Below are 20,347 nucleotides of genomic sequence, written 5' to 3'. Positions count from 1 at the left end.
ATATATATATATATATATATATATATATTAGTGCTGTCAAGCGATTAATCGCGATTAATCGCATCCAAAATAAAGTTTGTTTACATAACATATGCGTGTATACTGTGTACATTAATTATGTATATATAAATACAAACACATGCATGTATACATTTATGAAAAATATGTTATGTTTATATATTAAATATATTTATAGCCTATATAATATAATAATATAAATATATAAATGTATATACATGTAAATATTTTCAATATATATACTGTATGTGTGTGTATTTATATATACATAATGCATATACACAATACACATACATATATTATGTAAAAAAAACTTTTATTTTGGATGCGATTAATCATTTGACAGCACTAATACACACACACACACACAGCTATATATTTTATAAAATTATATTATATAAAACATATAAAAGGTATATTGCAAGCTCTCTCTCTCTCTCTCTCTCTCTCTATATATATCTTACAATATAAAATTACTAAAATTAAAAAGTACATTGTAAGCTATATATAGGTAGCCTATATAGTTAATTTAAGGTTTTATTGCAATTGAAATGCAAACATTTGGAATGCATTTTAATCTAAAGTACACCGAAAACTTTTACATATACTAACAAAATGTAATTGCATGACAACTTTACATAACCTCTAATAATGTGTTACGCGTGCTAAAAACATGCAGGTCGCTATGCAGTGTCTTTACTTCGGGGAAAAGCGAGCAGCCTGTCCCCATGGTGCCGAAGCCACTAGAGAAGCCAAAGAACAGTCTTGTTCAGGTGAGAGTAACGTGGAACAAGAGCAGAAGCAAATTTGACATTTACTTTCCCTTTTTTAGAAGAAAGTATTAAAGATCCCGCACTTCTACTGAACCATTCCGGTCTCATTAGTAAAGCATTAGTGCATCGCTTTACATGACATTGCTGTACACTAAATAACTGTATAATCATTTTTTAAGTGCATAATGCATAAATCATTCAATTAAAGCTAAAGAGTTTATAAAATGACAGTTCATTAGATTAATTTGAGTACGGTCTCGCATTGAAGCGTTCTCAGAAGTTGTCCTCTAATGCGATGCGAGTACGCTACACACAGCACGCACTGCAACAAGCGCCCTTCTGACGAACGGAGAGTGTCTCAACCAATGAAGTTTCACAATACAGAGGCGCGACTCTGATTGGCCAATCCACGAGACCCGTGACAGCCAATCGTCCAATGAGAGTTGAGGATAATGCGACATGCCATCGCACTTCTCCGTCTGATAGAAGCGTGAGGACAGTCTGGAGCGTAACGTGGGGGTAAGTCAAAGAAAACCATTTTTTTTTGTTGTTGAGATCAAAACGGGGGGCTTTTATGTCGTGGTTTGGAAATTATATGTATTGGTTTAAAAGGCTTAAATGACTTAATCGCAATGTTTTGTGAGGTTTAGAGCTGTAATAGTTAAGGTGTTGACAGATAGACACATATGCTGCACATGTTGCAAGATGGGACATTTAACAGCCATGGACACATGCATGACAGCAATAAGACATGCAGTCTAGTGTATTACTGCTGGCCAGGCTTTTTCTATTATCAGAGTTTCCCTTTAGGTTGTATTTCTCAAAAACCACATCAATGAACCAAAAAAAAAAAAAGCTTAGTCAATCGTACTTAATTTAATATAATAATGTCATAATATAATTTTCAGATTTTAATGAGAGACATAGTAACAAGTGATTGTTAAATTACTCAATAATTCATAAGCTGTGTTTTGCTGTGATGCACACTGAGTGGCAGATGATTAATAGCTAGGACTGACAGGTCCATTTGTTCTGCAAACTACTCATATCAGTATCATCCTCATCAACTATTTAGTAATTAAAGCCATGCTGGTGTTAGTCATATTTTGACATCTTATAAATACAGAAAGAACCTGTTAAATTAATAAATTAATTGTTTGTTTTTAATCTGGAAAATGTATGACCCATATTCATTTGAGCATGACATTTGCTTGTCCTATTTTTGTTTCTTTGCAAAATAGCTGAGGTGTGGAAATGGATAGAAAAGATGAAAAGAGTGAAGCCAGAGGTATGTTTTTGTGTCATTTATTTACTATATTTACTATTTGCATACATATATTAGGATATATATTGAATAGAATTATGTGATTGTTATAAAGAGCTCCGTTATTTTAAAAAAGTTTATTTACAAAGAAAAAGTTGCAAAAATGTAATTGGGTTTTAAGCATCTATCTCTACGACAGCTGTAAATATGTAAACACACTTGGTGGAAATACATATGCTAAAAATAACATTGGGACTTTCAAAAGTAATCGCTTTAATTTTTCCCCAAGGCAAAGGAGGAAATAAACCTTTTCAGTCTGACAAACCAGAGGGCTTTTTACAAGTAGAAAGGTATGACACAAATTTATATATGCATGACTTTAGAAAACCAAGATGATCAAGAAAATCACAGACTTCATATCTGTAAAGTTTTGTACAATTGCTTTGAAGTTCCAAATCTTGTTCTTTGTAAACATTTGTAAAGTTTACTAAACTTGTGTTTTGCAAACATCTGTAAAGTGTCATAATGCTGTTAAAGTCTTGTTTTGTAAACATCTGTAAAGTGTCATAAACTTGAGTTTCGGCCGTTAAGCTCTATAGCTTGTTGTTTTATTAAGCATCTGTTTAATAAATTTGATCTGTAAAATGTTGTTTTGTAAACATCTAGAAAGTTATAGTGTTATAAACTTGCGTTTATTCTGTTAAGTTCTGTAACATTTTTAGTAAATGACTGTAAAGTTTCATATACATCTGTCAGATTTAACAAGCATCTGTAAAGTGTCATAAACTTAAGTTTGTTAAAATCGACACATTTTAATGAAACATGATTATGAATGTACAGTCATTTACTAAAAAAGATACAACATTTAACAGATGGACCTCAAGTTTTAGACACTTTACTGATGTTTTCAAAACATGTGTTTTATCTGTTAAGTTCTGTAACTTGTTTTATTAAATATTTGTAAATTTAACAAACTTGTGTTTTGTAAACATCTGTAAAGTGTCATAAACTTAAGTAGGCTAAATGTGATGTTTACAAAACTTTACAGTCATTTACTAAAAAAAAAGTTACTAAATTTTACAGATGAAACTCACCTTTATGACACTTTACAGATGTTTTCAAAACACTAATTTCATCTGTAACTTGTTTTAGGAAACATCTGTAAAGTTTAATGAATGTACACTTGTTTTGTTAAGCATCTGTAAATTTTTCATCTGTAAAGTGTTTCATTTGTTAGGCTCTGTGACTTGTTTTAGTAAACGTTCTTTAATGTGTTTCATAAACATCCGTTAAGTTTGTTTTTAACTTGCAATAACATTGTGTAAAAGTGAGTTATCTGACTTTTGACTGTCTAGAACACTGAATTTCCACCTCCTGCCCAAGGCTGTAAAGAGAAGAGTTTATGCCCTGAAGAGGCTCCAGCTCCAGAGCGCCAACATAGAGGCCAAGTTCTATGAAGAAGTCCATGAGCTCGAGAGGAAGTATGCTGGCTTCTACCAGCCCATCTTTGACAAGGTATGCAAATGACTCTCTGTACTACCAAGCATTCTGTTTAAACACGCTCTCTGTTAGGTCGGAGCTGGTTCACTGAAGTATTTAACCCCTCACAAACCTGGAACGCTTTCTCCAGCATGAAAGTTTACCTTCAGATCTTGCTGTTTGCTTGTACATTACCAATATGTGACCCTGGACCACAAAACCAGTCATAAGGGTCAGTTTTTTAAATTGAGATTTATACGTCATCTGAAAGCTGAATAAATAAGCTTTGTTAGGATAGTACAATATTTGGCTGAGATACAACTATTTGAAAATCTGGAATCTGAGGGTGCAAAAAAAATCTAAATATTGAGAAAATCGCATTTAAAGTTGTCCGAATGAAGTTCTTAGCAATGCATATTACTAATAAAAAATTACGTTTTGATATATTTACGGTAAGAAATTTACAAAATATCTTCATGGAACATGATCTTTACTTAATATCCTAATGATTTTGGCATAAAAGAAAAATCGGATCATTTTGACCCATGCAATGTATCGTTGGCTGTTGCTACAAATATACCCCAGCGACTTATGACTGGTCCAGGGTCACATATGAGTGCTAAAGTCCAACAGAACGAATGTCCAGCTGCTCTCGTTCAAGCCTGGCCATTTCCTTGTCTGGAGACACGCTAGTAGTTCAACTTTTACCCACAATGCGTATAAAGGGAAGCCAGCCTTCTTGTTACAGGCCTGTCCAAAGAGATAGTTTCAAAACCAACAGAATGAATTGCTTTGGTTTTGTGTTACGCACTTGTTTACGAAATGAATGCTGTAAGTGTTTTGCCCGTGGAATGATGATGTCATGCATATGAAATGATGATGTCACGTAGCACAATGCTCCTTTGTTCAGAGACGGGATGTTGTGGCTGGCGCCGTTGAACCCACAGATGAGGAATGCGAATGGCAAAGTGACAGGGAGGAAGAGGATCTTGCTGTAAGTGAATACTTGTGAGAATACCGAGAGAGAAAAAAATATGTATATCATATCTGCTTTCTTGGCAAGGCTTTTTTTTTTTTTTGGCTGGAAGACCTGAGCTGCTGAAAGTCCAATTTGAGGAATTAAGTGATAATAGTCTATTTAACGAATTTATTTTCACCCACAGGAAGATCTGCAGAAAAAAGCTGCTCTGGAGGAGAAGCAGGCCGATTCAGCCGGCGCCGATGATCCGAAAGGAGTCCCAGAGTTCTGGCTCACCATCTTCAAACGTGTGGATATGCTGGGAGAAATGCTGCAGGTCACATGACTTCTCCTTAATATCTTCACAAAAAAACGTTTGCAAGCAACATGTTTATATTGCAGTCAGATTAACGTTTTTGACCTGTTTTTCTTAAGCACCCTGTTTTTAGATTTGAGGTCGTTTTCTATGTTTTTCTGTTATTTTTGTTGTTGTTTTTTTAGTTAAATTTAATTATGGTAGAAAGGTGTTATAATACTGGATAATTTGGGTTTTCATTACAATTTTAAATAGAAATTAGCAGTAATTAAAGCCTTATAGTTATTAAAGTTAATTTGCTTTGATTTAGGGCCGTTTATGCAAAACATGAGCCATTAGGCAATAATAATAATAATAATAATAATAATAATTATTATTATTATTATTATTATTATTATGTATTTCTTTTCTAATTTTGTGTTTAATTATATAAATAATAAAACCGTAACCTTGCATTATAGTGAATTTGCCATGGTTTATGGCTGTTATGCACAAATATGAACCATTGGCCAATAATAATAAATTATTATTATTATTATACATTTTATAATAATAATAACAATCTCAAATTTGGCTTTTAATTAGAATTTTAAATAAAATATTACAATTTACCTCCATTAAAATGAATTTGCCACAGTATAGTGCTGACGAGCACAAAACAAAATTAAAATAAAATAAACAATAAAAATTTTAATTAGAATTTAAAATAGAATTTAACAGTAATTTGGTAAAATACTAAATCAGTATTTACAGTGATTACACTGAATTTGCTGTGTTTTATTATTAATTATTAATTATTATTATTAATGTATAATTATACATTTTATAAGAAGAGTAATAATCAACTGTAGACTCAAATGTATGTGTGTAATATGTGCTTTTTTACTGAAGCGATTTTGGAGCTCGAGCTATACATTTTATAATAAATGACTGATTTTATAAGTATAAACACATTGCATAAAACAATATAGAAAGTGACTGCTTTGACCTGTTGTGGGTTGCATGTGGATGTGGTTCTTGCATGTGGATTACACAGGATGTGGTTCTTGTGACAGGAAGCCTATTGACGATACACAAGTTTGTATTGGTGCATGCAGAATTCACATGCAATCTTATCATATTAATGTATAATTTTCTTGATATTTCTTTTGTGTGCATAAATGATCAGTAGGTCGGCATCCTCAGAGTTCATCAGCTGATTTTTCTGTGGATTCTCTCAGCTCTGAATGAATGAATTTCCCCTGAAAACCTTCCCCAGTGCCGAAAACATGACGTTGAATCCACGCTGCCTTGGTTTAACCATTCTGGGATGTTTTTGTTTCTTGCAGGAGCATGATGAGCCAATCCTGAAACACCTGCAGGACATCACTGTGAAGTTTTCTGAGCCTGGACAGCCGATGGTTTGTCAAACAGCTAAACAAGCTTCTGTTTACTACTGACATTTTGTTTGAGTAACAAATACTGTAGATACAGGTTTTTAATACGGTTCAATTGCTTGTCAAAACAGATTTTCACGTTAGAGTTCCACTTCGAGCCCAACAGCTACTTCAGTAACACGGTCCTCACTAAAGTCTACAAGATGAAATCAGAGCCGGACGCAGATGATCCATTCTCATTCGAGGGGCCGGAGATCATAGACTGTGAAGGGTAAGATGGAGAAATGACCTGTGTACATGCATACATACAAGAGGTGAAAAGGTTGGAATAAATAAGATATTTTAATGTTTGTTAAAGACCGTGCAACAAGGCTGCATTTATTAAGCAAAAAACTATTTGTGAAATATTATTAGGGTTTCAAATTGTTTTTATTTTTCTTTATTGAATATATGTTAAAATGTAATTTATTCCTGTGATGCACAGCTGAATCTTCAGCATCATTACTCCAGTCTTCAGTGTCACATGATCCTCCAGAAATCATTCTGATTTGCTGCTCAAGAAAACTGTTGTGTTGCTTAATATTTTATTTTAAATCATGATATACTACCATGTAAAAGTTAGGGTACTTAAAAAATAAATGAAACTAATAATAAATACTTTTATTCAGCAAGAATGCATTAAATTGATTTAATTTAATCAATTTAATTGATTAAAAAGATTTCCATTTCAAATAAATGCTGGTCTTTTGAACTTTATTCAACAAAGAATCCTGAAAAACAAATATATTAAGCAGCTAAATCTGTTTTCATCAACAATAACTATTATTAATAATTGAGCACCAATAATAATTGATAATTAATTAGCAAATCAGCATGTTAGAATGTGACACTGAAGACTGGAGTAATGATGCTGAAAATTCACAGCAAATAATTAGCCTACATTTTAAAATATATTCAAATAGAAAAGCGTTATTTTTAATTGCAACTGTTTTTATTGCATTTTTGATCAAAGAAATGCAGCCTTGGTGAACACAAAGAGACGTCCTTCAAAAACATTGAAAAACTTAGACCAGCAGCGTAATTGTTCCAAAAATATGTCCTGCTCAGATTTTGCATAAATGGCACCTTGATTCAGTTCTTTACATAAATCTGGATTACCATCGTTTCTAACTGCTGCATTTTCCATTGGTTTTTTTTTAGTTGTAAGATTGACTGGCACAAAGGCAAAGACGTGACCGTCAAAATCATTAAGAAGAAGCAGAAACACAAAGGCAGAGGGACGGTTCGACGGTCACCAAAGAGATTCCACAGGATTCATTCTTCAACTTCTTCAATCCGGTTAAAGGTAAGAGAAAATGTGCAGAAGAACAGAGAATCACCATTAACAGCGCAACAAAAGACTAAGCCTCATCCAGTTTAATTATGAAATGAATCTAAACAAATCTCATCGTTTACTATTACGCAAGCGTGACACAGACTGAGTTATGCCATCTTCTTTGTATGATGTAATTCGACCGAAATCTTGGGATTAAGATAATTGAGCGTGTTTTCAAATGCTTTGACATCCTTTCTTGCATCATGCAAAGGCTTTTGTTGTTATATGTCAGTGAGTTCCTGAATAGGTTTCTCGGTTTGGCCAAATATCTCTTACTACCAATTAGTGGTTAATGATTGATTTCATCATTTGTACTGATGGAAATATGTCAAGCAGGCACAATTCTTTGTTATTTGAGTAACTGACTTAAAGTGTGATAACTACTTGTGTCATGAGGAATATCAACAATATCAAACACTAAATTCCTTTGGTGTTTAATTATAGTATATTTGTGTCCAAATGTACTTTTTAGTGTCTTCTGGACAGCAGGGGGCATCACACAAGTATTTTTGTCTGAATAGCTGGGACAAACATCCACTTGGTGGCAAATCTTTCTTCCTCATAACTGTTTTGTATGTAATGCGAATTGTCTTCCTCCAGGGGGCGATTGATAACTGAATCTCCCATTGAGCTCCATTCAAATCTGATTTAAAATGTAAAAAAATCAATGTCCTGTAATCAAATTTTATTTGTCCGTATTGACCCTCACAGAGAAAAGTATCAGGTACAATGTAACGACAGCATCTGTGTGCATCTTCAGCAGCGATGCTTCTGAATATGACATTTTTAATAGTTATTGAATTTAACCATCTATTATGTGACCAATTAAGGACAAACCGTATAGTGTCACATAGTAATTTTCTGAAAAATCTAGTTAGTTGTCAAAAATTATTTTTGCTTCATAATTCAATGTTGATTTAAGCTGATGTATTTTAGTGAAGACATTGTTTGATAGTGGAACTGTCAAAAATGTGTAGGTTTGCATGTGTAGGCACAAATATATGTCTTAAACAAAGAAAGAAAATAGGAAACTCGGGAAGTAACAGAGGAGAACAAATAAGGGTCAGTGACCTGCGTTGTGATTGGCTGATTTTAGAAGGAGTGTGGTTAAGGAGAACTCAGAATAGAAGGTGTAAAATCAATATTGAAATCTTTTGTAACATACACCAGTTTTTTTTTTTTTTTTAAGAAATTAGTACTTTTTATTCAGCAAAGATATGTTAAATTGATAAAAAGTGATAGTAGAGACTGAAATTGTTATAAAAAGATTTCTATTTTGAATAAATACTGTTCTTTTTAAACTTTTTATTCATCAAAGAATCCTGCAAAAAGTTTCACAGGTTCCAAAAAAACATTAAGCAGCAAAATTGTTTTCAACATTAATAATAATAGTACAGCATATCAGAATGATTTCTGAAGGATCATGTGACACTGAAGACTGGAGTGATGATACTGAAAATTCAGATTTGCATCACAGGAATAAATTACATTTTAAAATGTATTAAAAGAAAAACTGTTTTTGAATTTGCAATAATATTTCACAATATTACTGATTTTACTGTATTTTTGATCAAATAAATTAACATAAGAGACTTCTTTCAAGAACATTTAAAATCTTACTGATCCCAAACTTTTGAACAGTAGTGTACATAAATGAAAAAGCTAAGTTTTCTGAAATAGTACTAATAAACTGAATGTATTTTTATACACACACACACACACAAAGAAAACCCGTTTAGGCTACTGTTCCATGTTCATAGTTTTTAATTGAATGCATTTTTTTTTTTTTTTAGCCTCTTCAGTTTTTAATAGCCAAACACAGTGTCATATAAACTTATCCCGCCCACCTGTTTTTTTTTTTTCCTTCCTCCTCCTGTCTCCCAGCAAAGGAGTGCCAGTTGAATTTGTATCTTCAACAGCCATGACATTGTTGCTTTTCCTTCACCTCAATCACCCTTTCCAAAAATGCTGAGAATTGAATGCTTTGCATTTCACATTTGCACATTGCATTTTGCATTTGACATTTTTCCTGTCAGCCCCTCTGATGGAGCGGCAGGTAAAGAATGCCGCCCGTCCTGCACACAGACTGTGGGAAAGAGACGCTCTTACAGTCAATCACCTTGTCGCCGGATGTGTGTAATTTATTTGTTACTGAGGTGATTTCCACAACATTCCCGTCTGAGGTGCGGCATTTACACTGAAATGGTAGCAGCGTAGCTTTAACTGAATGATGTAATGCTTTCAGGGCTTGGTGGATTTCCGAAAAGACTCTGAAGAGACGTCTCAGGCCAGACTTTGATCAGCTCCTTTTAGAAAAATGACTTGCATTTGCATGTTTGAATCTAACCCTAACCTGTCAGGAATAAGTCTGGGTCATATTTCACCTTAAATAGAAAGAAAATGAAGCCTGTTTTAGGACTATATATATATATATATATATTACATACAGTTGTGCTCAAAATTATTCATACCCTTGGTAAATATGATCAAAGAAGGCTGTGAAAATAAATCTGTTTCATTAATCCTTTTGATCTTTTATTTTCAAAATGTACAAAAATTTAGCCTTTCATTGGAGAATAAGGATTTAAAATGGGAGAAAAATCTCATTATGAAATAAATGTTTTTCTCTAATACACATTTGCCACAATTAATCGTACCCTTTTATTCAACCTACTTTTGTCAAGATAATAGTTCTGAATCTTCACCTATAATTCTTGATAAGTTTGGAGAACATCTGACAAGAGATCAGAGACCATTCCTTCATCCAGAATCACTCCAGACCCTTTAGATTCACAGCTCCATGTTGGTGCTTCTTCTCTTCAGTTCACTCATTTTCTACAGGGTTCAGGTCAGAGGACTGGAATGGCCAGCAGAAGCTTGGTTTTGTGCTCAGTGACCCGTTTTTGAGGTTTGTGTTTGGATTATTGTACGGTTGGAAGATCCAAACATGGCCCATTATAAGATTTCTAACAGAGTCAGTCACTTATTGATTTTGTATCTGTTGGTATTTGATAGAATCCATGATGCCATGTGTCTAAACAAGATGTCCAGGAGCTCCAGCAGAAATATAGGCCCACAACATTAGAAATACAGCAGTATATTTCACTGAACACATGGGGTACTTTTTATCCCCTAGAGATGAGCGAGGAGAATTTTTCTTGAAACTCTCCCAAATAACATGTTGTAGATGCTGTTTGACAATTCTTTTAACTCTTTCCCCGCCAGCGTTTTTAAAAAAAAGTTGCCAGCCACCCTTTGCCAGCATTTTTGATGATTTTCACATAAAATTTGACAGCCCTCAAGAATATTTTCTGCTATGAATATATGAACATATTACATATCAAAATAAAGAACCGAGCCTCTGCTTTTAAACAAAAACAAACTATTTTATTCTATCTTCATGTGCTCATGTTTTATCACCACTTGAATGCACATAGGTTTCAACAGAAATACATTGACAATTTTTTGACAAAAATGCATTTTTTCAGTTTTTTTGTCCAAGTAGTCAAAACCTGATCTACATTTTCTCTGATCCTTTCATTTATGCCGATCGTCTTGTATTCGGACCCGGAAGTCCCGTAACTCATTCAGGATATGCGCTAGGGCTTTCCTTACCGTAATACACCTAGAACACGGATTGCCGTAAAAACTTGTCTTTGGCGGGGAAGAGTTGTCTCTTAATTGACGAGATATCTCGTCAATGGCGGGGAAAGAGTTAAGGTTTTCTGACCCCGAGACTCAAATATTTTCTGCAGTTCTCCAGCTGTGGTCCTTGAAGAGTCTTTAGCCACTCAAACTCTCCTTCTCGCCGTGCATCAGGACGATATAGACACACGTCCTCTTCCAGGCAGTTTCGTAACATTTTATGTTGATTGGAAATTCTTAATTATTGCCCTGATGGTGGAAATGGGAATTTTCACTGCTACAGCTCTTTTCTTAAAACCACTTCACTAATTTGTGAAGCTTAATTATCTTTTGCTGCACATCAGAAATATATTCTTTGGTTTTTTTCTCATTGTGATGGATGATTAAGGGAAGTTGGGCTTCGTTTTCCCTCCTATTTATACAGGTGCTGGTCATCTAATTAGAATATCATCAAAAAGTTGATTTATTTCACTAATTCCATTCAAAAAGTGAAACTTGTATATTATATTCATTCATTACACAAAGAAAGGATTTTTAGAAATCTTGGCCAACAGAAAAGTATGAGCATGTACAGCACTCAATACTTAGTTGGGGCTCCTTTTGCCTTTTGTATACCAGGAAGTTTTTAGTCCACTCTTCGTGAATCTCCCCCACATATTTGAATGGGTTTTGTTTCACAATCCTCTCCAGGGTGCGGTTATCCCTATTGCTTGTACACTTTTTTTTCTACCACATCTTTTCCTTCCCTTCGCCTCTCTATTAATGTGCTTGGACACAGAGCTCTGTGAACAGCCAGCCTCTTTTGCAATGACCTTTTGTGTCTTGCCCTTTTGTGCAACGTGTCAATGGTCGTCTTTTGGACAACTGTCAAGTCAGCAGTCTTCCCCATGATTGTGTAGCCTACAGAACTAGACTGAGAGACCATTTAAAGGCCTTTGCAGGTGTTTTGAGTTAATTAGCTGATTAGAGTGTGGCACCAGGTGTCTTCAATATTGAACCATTTCACAATATTCTAATTTTCTGAGATACAGAATTTGGGATTTTCCTTAGTTCTCAGTTATAATCATCAAAATTAAAAGAAATAAACATTTGAAATATATCAGTCTGTGTGTAATGAATGAATATAATATACAAGTTTCACTTTTTGAATGGAATTAGTGAAATAAATCAACTTTTTGATGATATTCTAATTATATGACCAGCACCTGTATTTCTGTGAAACAGGAAGCCATGGCTGGATAATTTCATGTTCATAATCACCCTGGAGTGCTCAAAATTGTGAATATGAATGGGAATATACTTCAGAGATATTTTAATCATAAGAATTTCTAGGGGTGCCAATAATTGTGTCCAATGTGTATTTGAGAGAACCATTTATTTTATAATGATATTTCCGCCCCCCCCCATTTTAAATTCTTATCCAATGAAAGGTTAGATTTTTGTGAATTTTTTTTAGTTTTTTTTTAAATAAAAGATCAAAAGGATTAACAATGCAGATTAATTTTTACAGCCTTTTTTTATCATATTTACCAAGGGTGCCGATATTTTTGGCCATGAGTATATATATATATATATATATATATATATATATACTCATGGCCAAAAATATCCGCACCCTTGCAATTCTGTCATAAAATGCAACCCTTCTCTCAGAAAATTGTTGCAGTGTTTTGGTACTCAAATGTGTTTTTTTTTTTTTTGCATTGGAACAACACAAGAAAAACAGAGAAGAAAAGTAAAATCTGATACAATTCCACACAGAAACCAAAAAATGCACTGGACTAAATTATTGGCACCCTTAACTTAATATTTGGTAGCACCCCCTTTGGAAAAAATAACTGAAATCAACTGAAATCGCTTCCTGTAACCATAAATGAGTTTCTTACACCTCTCTACTGGAATTGTGGACCACTCTTCTTTTTGCAAACTGCTCCAGGTCGTTCAGATTTGAAGGATGCCTTCTCCCAACTGCTGTTTTGAGATCTCTCCACAGGTGTTCTATGGGATTCAGATCTGGACTCATTATTGGCCATTTCAGAACTCTCCAGCGCTTTGTTTGTAACCATTTCTGAGTGCTTTTTGAAGTGTATTTCGGGTCATTGTCCTGCTGGAAGACCCATGACCTCTGGTGGAGACGCAGCTTTCTGACACTGGCCACTACGTTGCACCCCAAAATTCTTTGGTAATCATCAGATTTCATGATACCGTTCACACAGTCAAGGCCAGAAGCAGCAAAGCAACCCCAAAACATCTTTGAACCTCCAACATGTTTGACTGTAGGGACGGTGTTCTTTTCTTTGAAGGCCTCATTTCTTTTTCTGTAAACAGTGCCATGATGTCCTTTACCAAAAAGCTCTACTTTTGTCTCATCTGTCCACAGTACGTTCTCCCAGAAGGATTGTGGTTTTGTCACATAAGTTTTGGCAAACTCCAGTCTTGCTTTTCTATGCCTTTGTGTCAGCAGTGGTGTCCTCCTGGGTCTCCTTTTCATTCAGATGGCGACGGATAGTGCGAGCTGACACTGTTGTACCCTGTGTCTGCAGATCAGCTTGAATTTGTTTGGAAGTTAATCGGGGTTCTTTATCCACCATTCGAACAATCCTTTGCTGTAATTTTTCATTAATTTTGCTCTTCCGTCCATGTCCAGGGAGGTTAGCTACAGTGCCATGGGCTGTAAACCTCTTGATGATATTGCGCACAGTGGACACAGGAACATTAAGATCTCTGGAGATGGACTTGTAGCCTTGAGATTGTCCGTATTTTTTCTCTCAAATCCACAGACAACTCTTTACACTTCTTTCTTTTTCTCCATGCTCAGTGTGACACACAACACAAAGGTTGAGTCAATCTTTCTCCATTTTAACTGGTTGCAAGTGTGATTACTATATTGCCCACACCGGTTACTTGCCACAGGTGTGTCTAAATACACATTACAGGAGCATCACATACTTGAAAAACAATTATTTCTTACAATTTTGACAAGGTGCCAATAATTTTGTCCAGTCCATTTTTGAGTTCTGTGTGAAATTTTATCAAGTTTGACTTTTCTTCTCTGTTTTTTTTTGTGTTGTTGCAGTGCAAACAAAAACAATAAGCTCGCGAATACCAAAACATTTGCAATTGGAACAATTTTCTGAGAGAAGTGTTGCATTTTCTGACAGAATTGCAAGGGTGCCGATATTTTTGGCCATGAATGTATATATGTGTGTGTGTGTGTGTGTGTGTGTGTGTGTGTAAAAGCTATATTATCTTAATATATAAAAAACAAACGTATTACATAATTACAAAAAAACCCTCATGATATATTACGATAATGTGAATTCAATTGAAAATGTAGTTAATTGTGATGAAAACAAACAAAAAAATCGTAATAGGCTATAGTTTCTTTTTTCACTATATACAGTCATTTCTTTTGCTATTGTGGTAATTTAAAATGTTTAAATTTTTTTTATGGTAGAATTTGTGGCAAAATTAATAATTTCTTCTTTTCTTTTCTAGAGTTGCCTGATGGAATGGTGAGTGAGACGTCCTGCGCTCTGTGTTTTGTCGTGTTTGTAAACATCTGAATCATGGCTGTATGCAACACACATCTTTTAGCTGCCTACACAAACACATACTGTAGCGCAATCCTCCTCTGCGAGTTTAGAAAACACGTCACCAACAAGGAACATCTAAAGAGTTCCTGCGTCAGTAACGGTTAACTCGTCACATAGTAATGTGGCTGCTTAAAAAAACACAAGCACAATCATTGCACAATGACTTCTAAGTTAGTGCTCGATAACATCTGTAGGTCACAATATTGAAAGTGTGGCATTAGTATGACATCAGTAGATGCTATTTTCAGTCCTGGAATTATTTAAAGTTTTTAATTCAATAATTTACTCTTAAAAACTTCCATTGGATGCTCATTATGTCTGTTTGTGTCCAGGATGAAGACTTGGACTTCACTCTATCTACAGATTTTGAGATCGGACACTTTTTCCGAGAGAGGGTCATTCCCAGAGCAGTGCTTTATTTCACTGGAGAGGCCTTAGAGGACGACGAGAGTGTATGTCTGCTCTTTTTACTATTACTGTCACAAGGAAATCTGCGACTGACTATAGATTCAACAGCAACAAAAAATCTGAAAATATTTAATATACATTTTGATGTATGTATGCTTTACAATGGCTTAAATTGTAATAAAATAGTTTTTATTGGATTTCATTTTGTGTTAAGACTCCTGGAACTGGTCACTTTTTAGTAGGTTTTCACAATTTTAAATAAAAAATAATGGACAAAAAGAGCATTACAATCTATGTGTGATGTTTAATTTTATATCAGCACCAAAATAATATTGTAAATGTTTAATGTATCGATTATCACATTTATTTTATAATGTATATGTAATTCTATGCTGTTTTGCAGTATGAAGAGGAGGATCTTGAAGAGGGAGAGGAGGAGGTGAGAATCCTTTAATAGACACATCATTTAATAATAGTCGAAATTTATGGGCAATTGCAGTGTAACAGCAAATTATCATATGCCATTCAGGATCTGGATGATGAAGGTGAAGAAGAGGACGAGGGAGATTGTGATCCCACGGTGAGCATTTAAATAATCTGTTTGTCTATAATGCACTGTCAACTATCATTACTAAAAAAGCAGCATGTAATAACCTGGGGTTATATATTTTTTAATATTTTAATCATATTCATCACAAATTTGGGATTGTAGATTGTTTTTGAAATAAAATACTGGCATACTTGTAGATAGTGTGTGCTGCTTGCTATTTTTTTTTTTCTATATACTTATATGAAACTGTATAAAATATGCAGCAACAAATTAGTATGCCACGCATGACTTACTGGTTACTGTGTATATTATGTAAAATTTTATGTAAATATGTCTCCACTTGTGGCTTTTGGCAGAAATTTCAGTACGTTGCATTCTAGGATACAATATTCCCACTGTGTGCTCAGTTGTATACTGCACATTTTGTATGCTGTGCACCGTGTACATACTGCATACTTCTCAGTAGTAGTTGTAGTATTGTATTCCAAACATGGTTGTCTCTTAATCACTGCACTGAATAGATCCTTATTGTTTATCCGGGTTTGATTTGAGGTGGTCTGGATTGAAAGCATTAGCTTGTATAGTGCTTCATGATCAGCTGCATGCCTGATGTGTAAACCTGTGTGTTTGTTCCTCCACTTCCCCTTTACAGGCATAATTCATTTCTCACTTCATGCATTTCTAGGTAAGAGACACCTGAAGGGATGTGGCGCCATTTCCAATCTATCTTTTGATCCGTCTTCCCTTTACTGATATAGCCTTTCTCCTCTTCTTTTACTCTTATGTCACTTTCACATGAAACGTTTGTGTGCAGACTATTAAGTTTGACTTGAAAATGGCGGATTTTGTTTCATGTGAACACGGCGAAACTATGTAACTACAATTAATTACGTATGATTTGCATTTTTTGTTCACATATAGATGCTGAACACTTTGATGGTAAAATTAGTTTGGAAAACGGACCGTAGTTTGAAACAATGTTGATAATATCAATGTTGAAAACAGTTGTGTTGCCTAATATCTTTGATCAATAGAAAGCTCAAAACAACAATTTATTTGAGATTTTATGCATATATATTTGTTGCAAATAGATGCTAATCACTTGGATGGTGAAAGTATTTTGCAAACATACTGTGGTTTAAAACAACTTGAAAAAGTGAAAATGGATCAGCCAGAAGTACGCAACTATTATGTATAATTAGCATTTTTGTTCGCAAATAGATGCTAATTGAAAATAGTAAAAAAAATAAATGTAATTGAAGTGAAATAAATACTTTCTTCAGTGATACAGAAAGTATATACCATTGCCGAACATCAACAATACCTGCCATCTGAACTTCAGCTCAAGACTACTAGAGAGTGTTTACTATGGTGAAAGTATTTCGCAACCAAACCGCAGTTTGAAACAACCTAAAATTGTGAAAGCAGATCAGCCAGGAGGATGCAACAGTCGAATTTGGAATTGAACAAACAAACGAATGATCGTGTGAAAATGACATTTAAGACTAAACTTCTCAACTCCCACTCACTAAATTAACCTTACAGGTGAAGTGTGTAATTATTCTAATGTCAAAATACTTAAGTCGTCAGACATATCAATTTCTTGAGCCGGGTTCTGGAAGTAAAAATACCATTTATTTTCTCCATGGGAAAATTTATTTTTACCGATAAACAAACTTTTTTTTTTTTTCAATTTTGTCGAATCCATTGGTTTACATTATTTCAACTCATATTTTAAACAATAAATCGTGTTTAACAGTGGAGTCCTTGGTGAAAAATACATTACTCATGATGCTGTACAGAAAATTCCACCAATCAGAGACCATCCCCTCCCACCAGAAGCACCTCAAACTACGTAATCACACAAGACACGTTTAGAGTGCGTTTGACCCCTAAAACATAGTTCGTTTGACTAGTGATCGCTCCGTGCTGTCCATGGCTCGGTTGGAAGAGGTGGGCCAGAGCTCGGTTCAGTTGGGCTCGGGCGCAGTATGCATTTATTGTGAGCGCTAACCACACCTGAGCAAACTTCTGATACGTTAGGGTGCATGATTGCGTGAAAATTGGCAAAAAAAACGATAGATTTGTTTAGCAATATATTGTGAGAGGGCCGTATGTCACCGCTTCCCAAACGACTCAAAATAATAAACCACAAAATGATGGACATTGCGCTTAAGCAAGAGCGCTTCTCTTTCTGGTTACCGGTACTTCAAAAACAGTAGCTTTCAAGTGATTTGTTGTCGGAAAGAATAAAATGTAACATTCCATTGTAAATACGATTTTACTGATGTCCTTGCCACGTTACTGCGCCTTGATCCTTGCTGTCTATGGAGGGTCCGAGAGCTCTCAGATTCCATCAAAAACATCTTAATTTGTGTTCCAAATGAGGGCGAGTAATTAATGGCAGAATTTTCATTTTTGGGTGAACTAACCCTTTTCAAGTACTTTTTTGCTTCAAATAAAAGTTTGAAGTAGATCGTAGCTGGTTGGGTTTCATGGCTTATAATGCTTTTTCAAAGATTATTTTTTAAATCCCTATGGAAAAAATGACCAAAAAAAATACTTCCGGAACCAGCGTCACTGAAAAAGTGGGCACGCACTAATATAGTGTGATTTTGGGGCAAGGCCAATTTGCAACCAATGGCAGATGGGGGCGGAGCCAAAACCTGTTTGAAAATATTAGTTTTGCTATCACAGTTGATGCAACTGCTGGTGAATAAATTACACACTTCACTTTTACCAACCAAAGCATGTATTTATAAACCAAACCGTCATCGGGTAAATCATTACTTCCTGTTGCGCAGTGCCTGAAGTAATATTCATAATTCTCCTTCAAACTTTTATCTCCGCCTTGTTTCTACAGAAAGGCCCTCCTCCTGCAGAGTGCAAACAGCAGTAAGACTGGTGAACAGATAGCCACGGCACAACTCGGCTGTCCGACAGACAATTAGACGATGTGGACGCAGGCCTCATTTCCTCGTGGACTCGCCACACTAATGCAATAGGAAACCAAACGCTGTTTAGGAAATGCATGTTTGTTTATTTCTCTACTGTTTACTTTTACAGAGATGACCTCATTGTTCTCATTCATAAGTCGTGTGATTTCGCACTCCAAAATTTAACCCTCAAAATGGATAATGTATAAAGACGTATGATTTCTTTTATTTTCTATTTTCGAAACGTTAGAGCTGGTATGCAAGAGGGTCTAGCAAAGATGCCATACATGTGTTTTGAATTCTTAGCGTCCATATGTAACCATGGCCATTTTTGCAACATAGCAGGTTTTTGGACACTCCCCAGATGATATGAGCTCCCAGGCGTCGTCCAGTGTAGCATTACTCAGGGTTTCTTTTGCCAACAAAATGAACCTGCTGTTTTCACGAATCTGACATAACTTAAATTTCCGATATAGCTGTTACAATGTAGTTACAAAAGTGTTTTGATGTGGATCGTCCTGCTCAATGGTAGCCGAACGATGTGGATTGTGGTAATAGAATATTTCTGATTCGTCTCCAGGGTTGGGCGTCATCAAATTCCCCATCCCTGCGTGACGTAATGCATATCCATGCTATGCACGTAGACATGGGATTTCAATCGTATTTTATTTCACTATGTGGTCATGTGTCAAGTCGCTTGCATTCATGCACAGAATTGCATCAGTATTGGGAATGTTAATGAGCAGATCTAAAAGCCATTGCAGGTTTACTCTCCGTTTGAACTGTGTGCGAGCCGTAGCCTTATCTGGAACTTCTTTGGTTTGTAATGCAGCATTGTTTCCATTTTGTACAAAATAGACAAAAAGATTCTATTAAATGTTGTGCGACATGATGCTGCAAAGTCTTGCTCTTTTTGTTGTTGTTGCATAAACATGAACATGACCATAATGTTGCATAACTGTGAAATCTGACAGTTCTCACCTGGTGGAAAAATCTGGAAGAATTGAGCCATTTATAAGGAACAGAATATCACTGAAACCTGCTGTCAGTAAGCAATCACTGAGAACACCCTAGCATTCAAATATCAATGCTTTGAGAACCTCCTACAACACTTCAGCATGATGGCATTGGGTTTCGCTCAGGTAAACACAGTTCACATTTCATTCAGAATATGTAAAAACATCTAGAAGTTCTGTTGAACATGACACCTCATTAAGCTCGTTTTACACCTCATTCTGTCCTGTTTAAGAGAAATAAAGTGCTTGAAATGACCGTGGAAGGCTATAATTATTCTGTGAGCGTAATTAGGTGGATATTAGAGCGGGAAACCGATCCCTACCAAACCAGATTCCAGAAAGCTTCAGCTATGTGAAGAATCTCAACACTGAGACTGCTTCACCAATGTGAGGCTGCTTTGTGTGAAATACTTGCTGGCATTCTCTTAGTACTTTCTCAAGTGTGTAATCCGCTGGTTTAAATTCCAGAAAGCCGGATCGGTTCTGTGTGGGATCATTCCCACTTTCGCACCTCTGTTTTTTTTTGCGAGTTCGGTGATGTTGTTCAAAATTATCTCGAAATCTTGCTGTACTTCAGAGTGGAATGAGCAGAACTTGTCTCCTGCTTTTTTATCATCATGGCACGGTTGGAATGGCA

The 20,347-nt window shown here is 35.2% G+C and overlaps 1 protein-coding gene across 1 annotated transcript; it reads left to right on the top strand.

The window, feature by feature from the left end:
• Window positions 1-1,200: 1,200 nt before the first annotated feature.
• On the top strand, window positions 1,201-19,966 carry nap1l4a (nucleosome assembly protein 1-like 4a). Its single transcript, XM_058767386.1, is given in 15 exon segments — window positions 1,201-1,310; window positions 2,033-2,079; window positions 2,345-2,405; window positions 3,411-3,570; window positions 4,445-4,528; window positions 4,698-4,829; window positions 6,137-6,208; window positions 6,316-6,455; window positions 7,385-7,467; window positions 7,470-7,529; window positions 14,703-14,719; window positions 15,133-15,252; window positions 15,612-15,647; window positions 15,738-15,788; window positions 18,622-19,966. Coding segments are annotated over 14 exon segments (1,086 nt in total). The 5' UTR covers window positions 1,201-1,310; window positions 2,033-2,045; the 3' UTR covers window positions 18,658-19,966.
• The last annotated feature ends 381 nt before the right edge of the window (window positions 19,967-20,347 follow it).

Source organism: Onychostoma macrolepis, chromosome 25 (genome assembly GCF_012432095.1).
Source record: "Onychostoma macrolepis isolate SWU-2019 chromosome 25, ASM1243209v1, whole genome shotgun sequence".
Classification (NCBI taxonomy): domain Eukaryota; kingdom Metazoa; phylum Chordata; class Actinopteri; order Cypriniformes; family Cyprinidae; genus Onychostoma; species Onychostoma macrolepis.
Note: the sequence above shows the minus strand (reverse complement) of the source record. Positions and strands in the feature narration are given on the sequence as shown.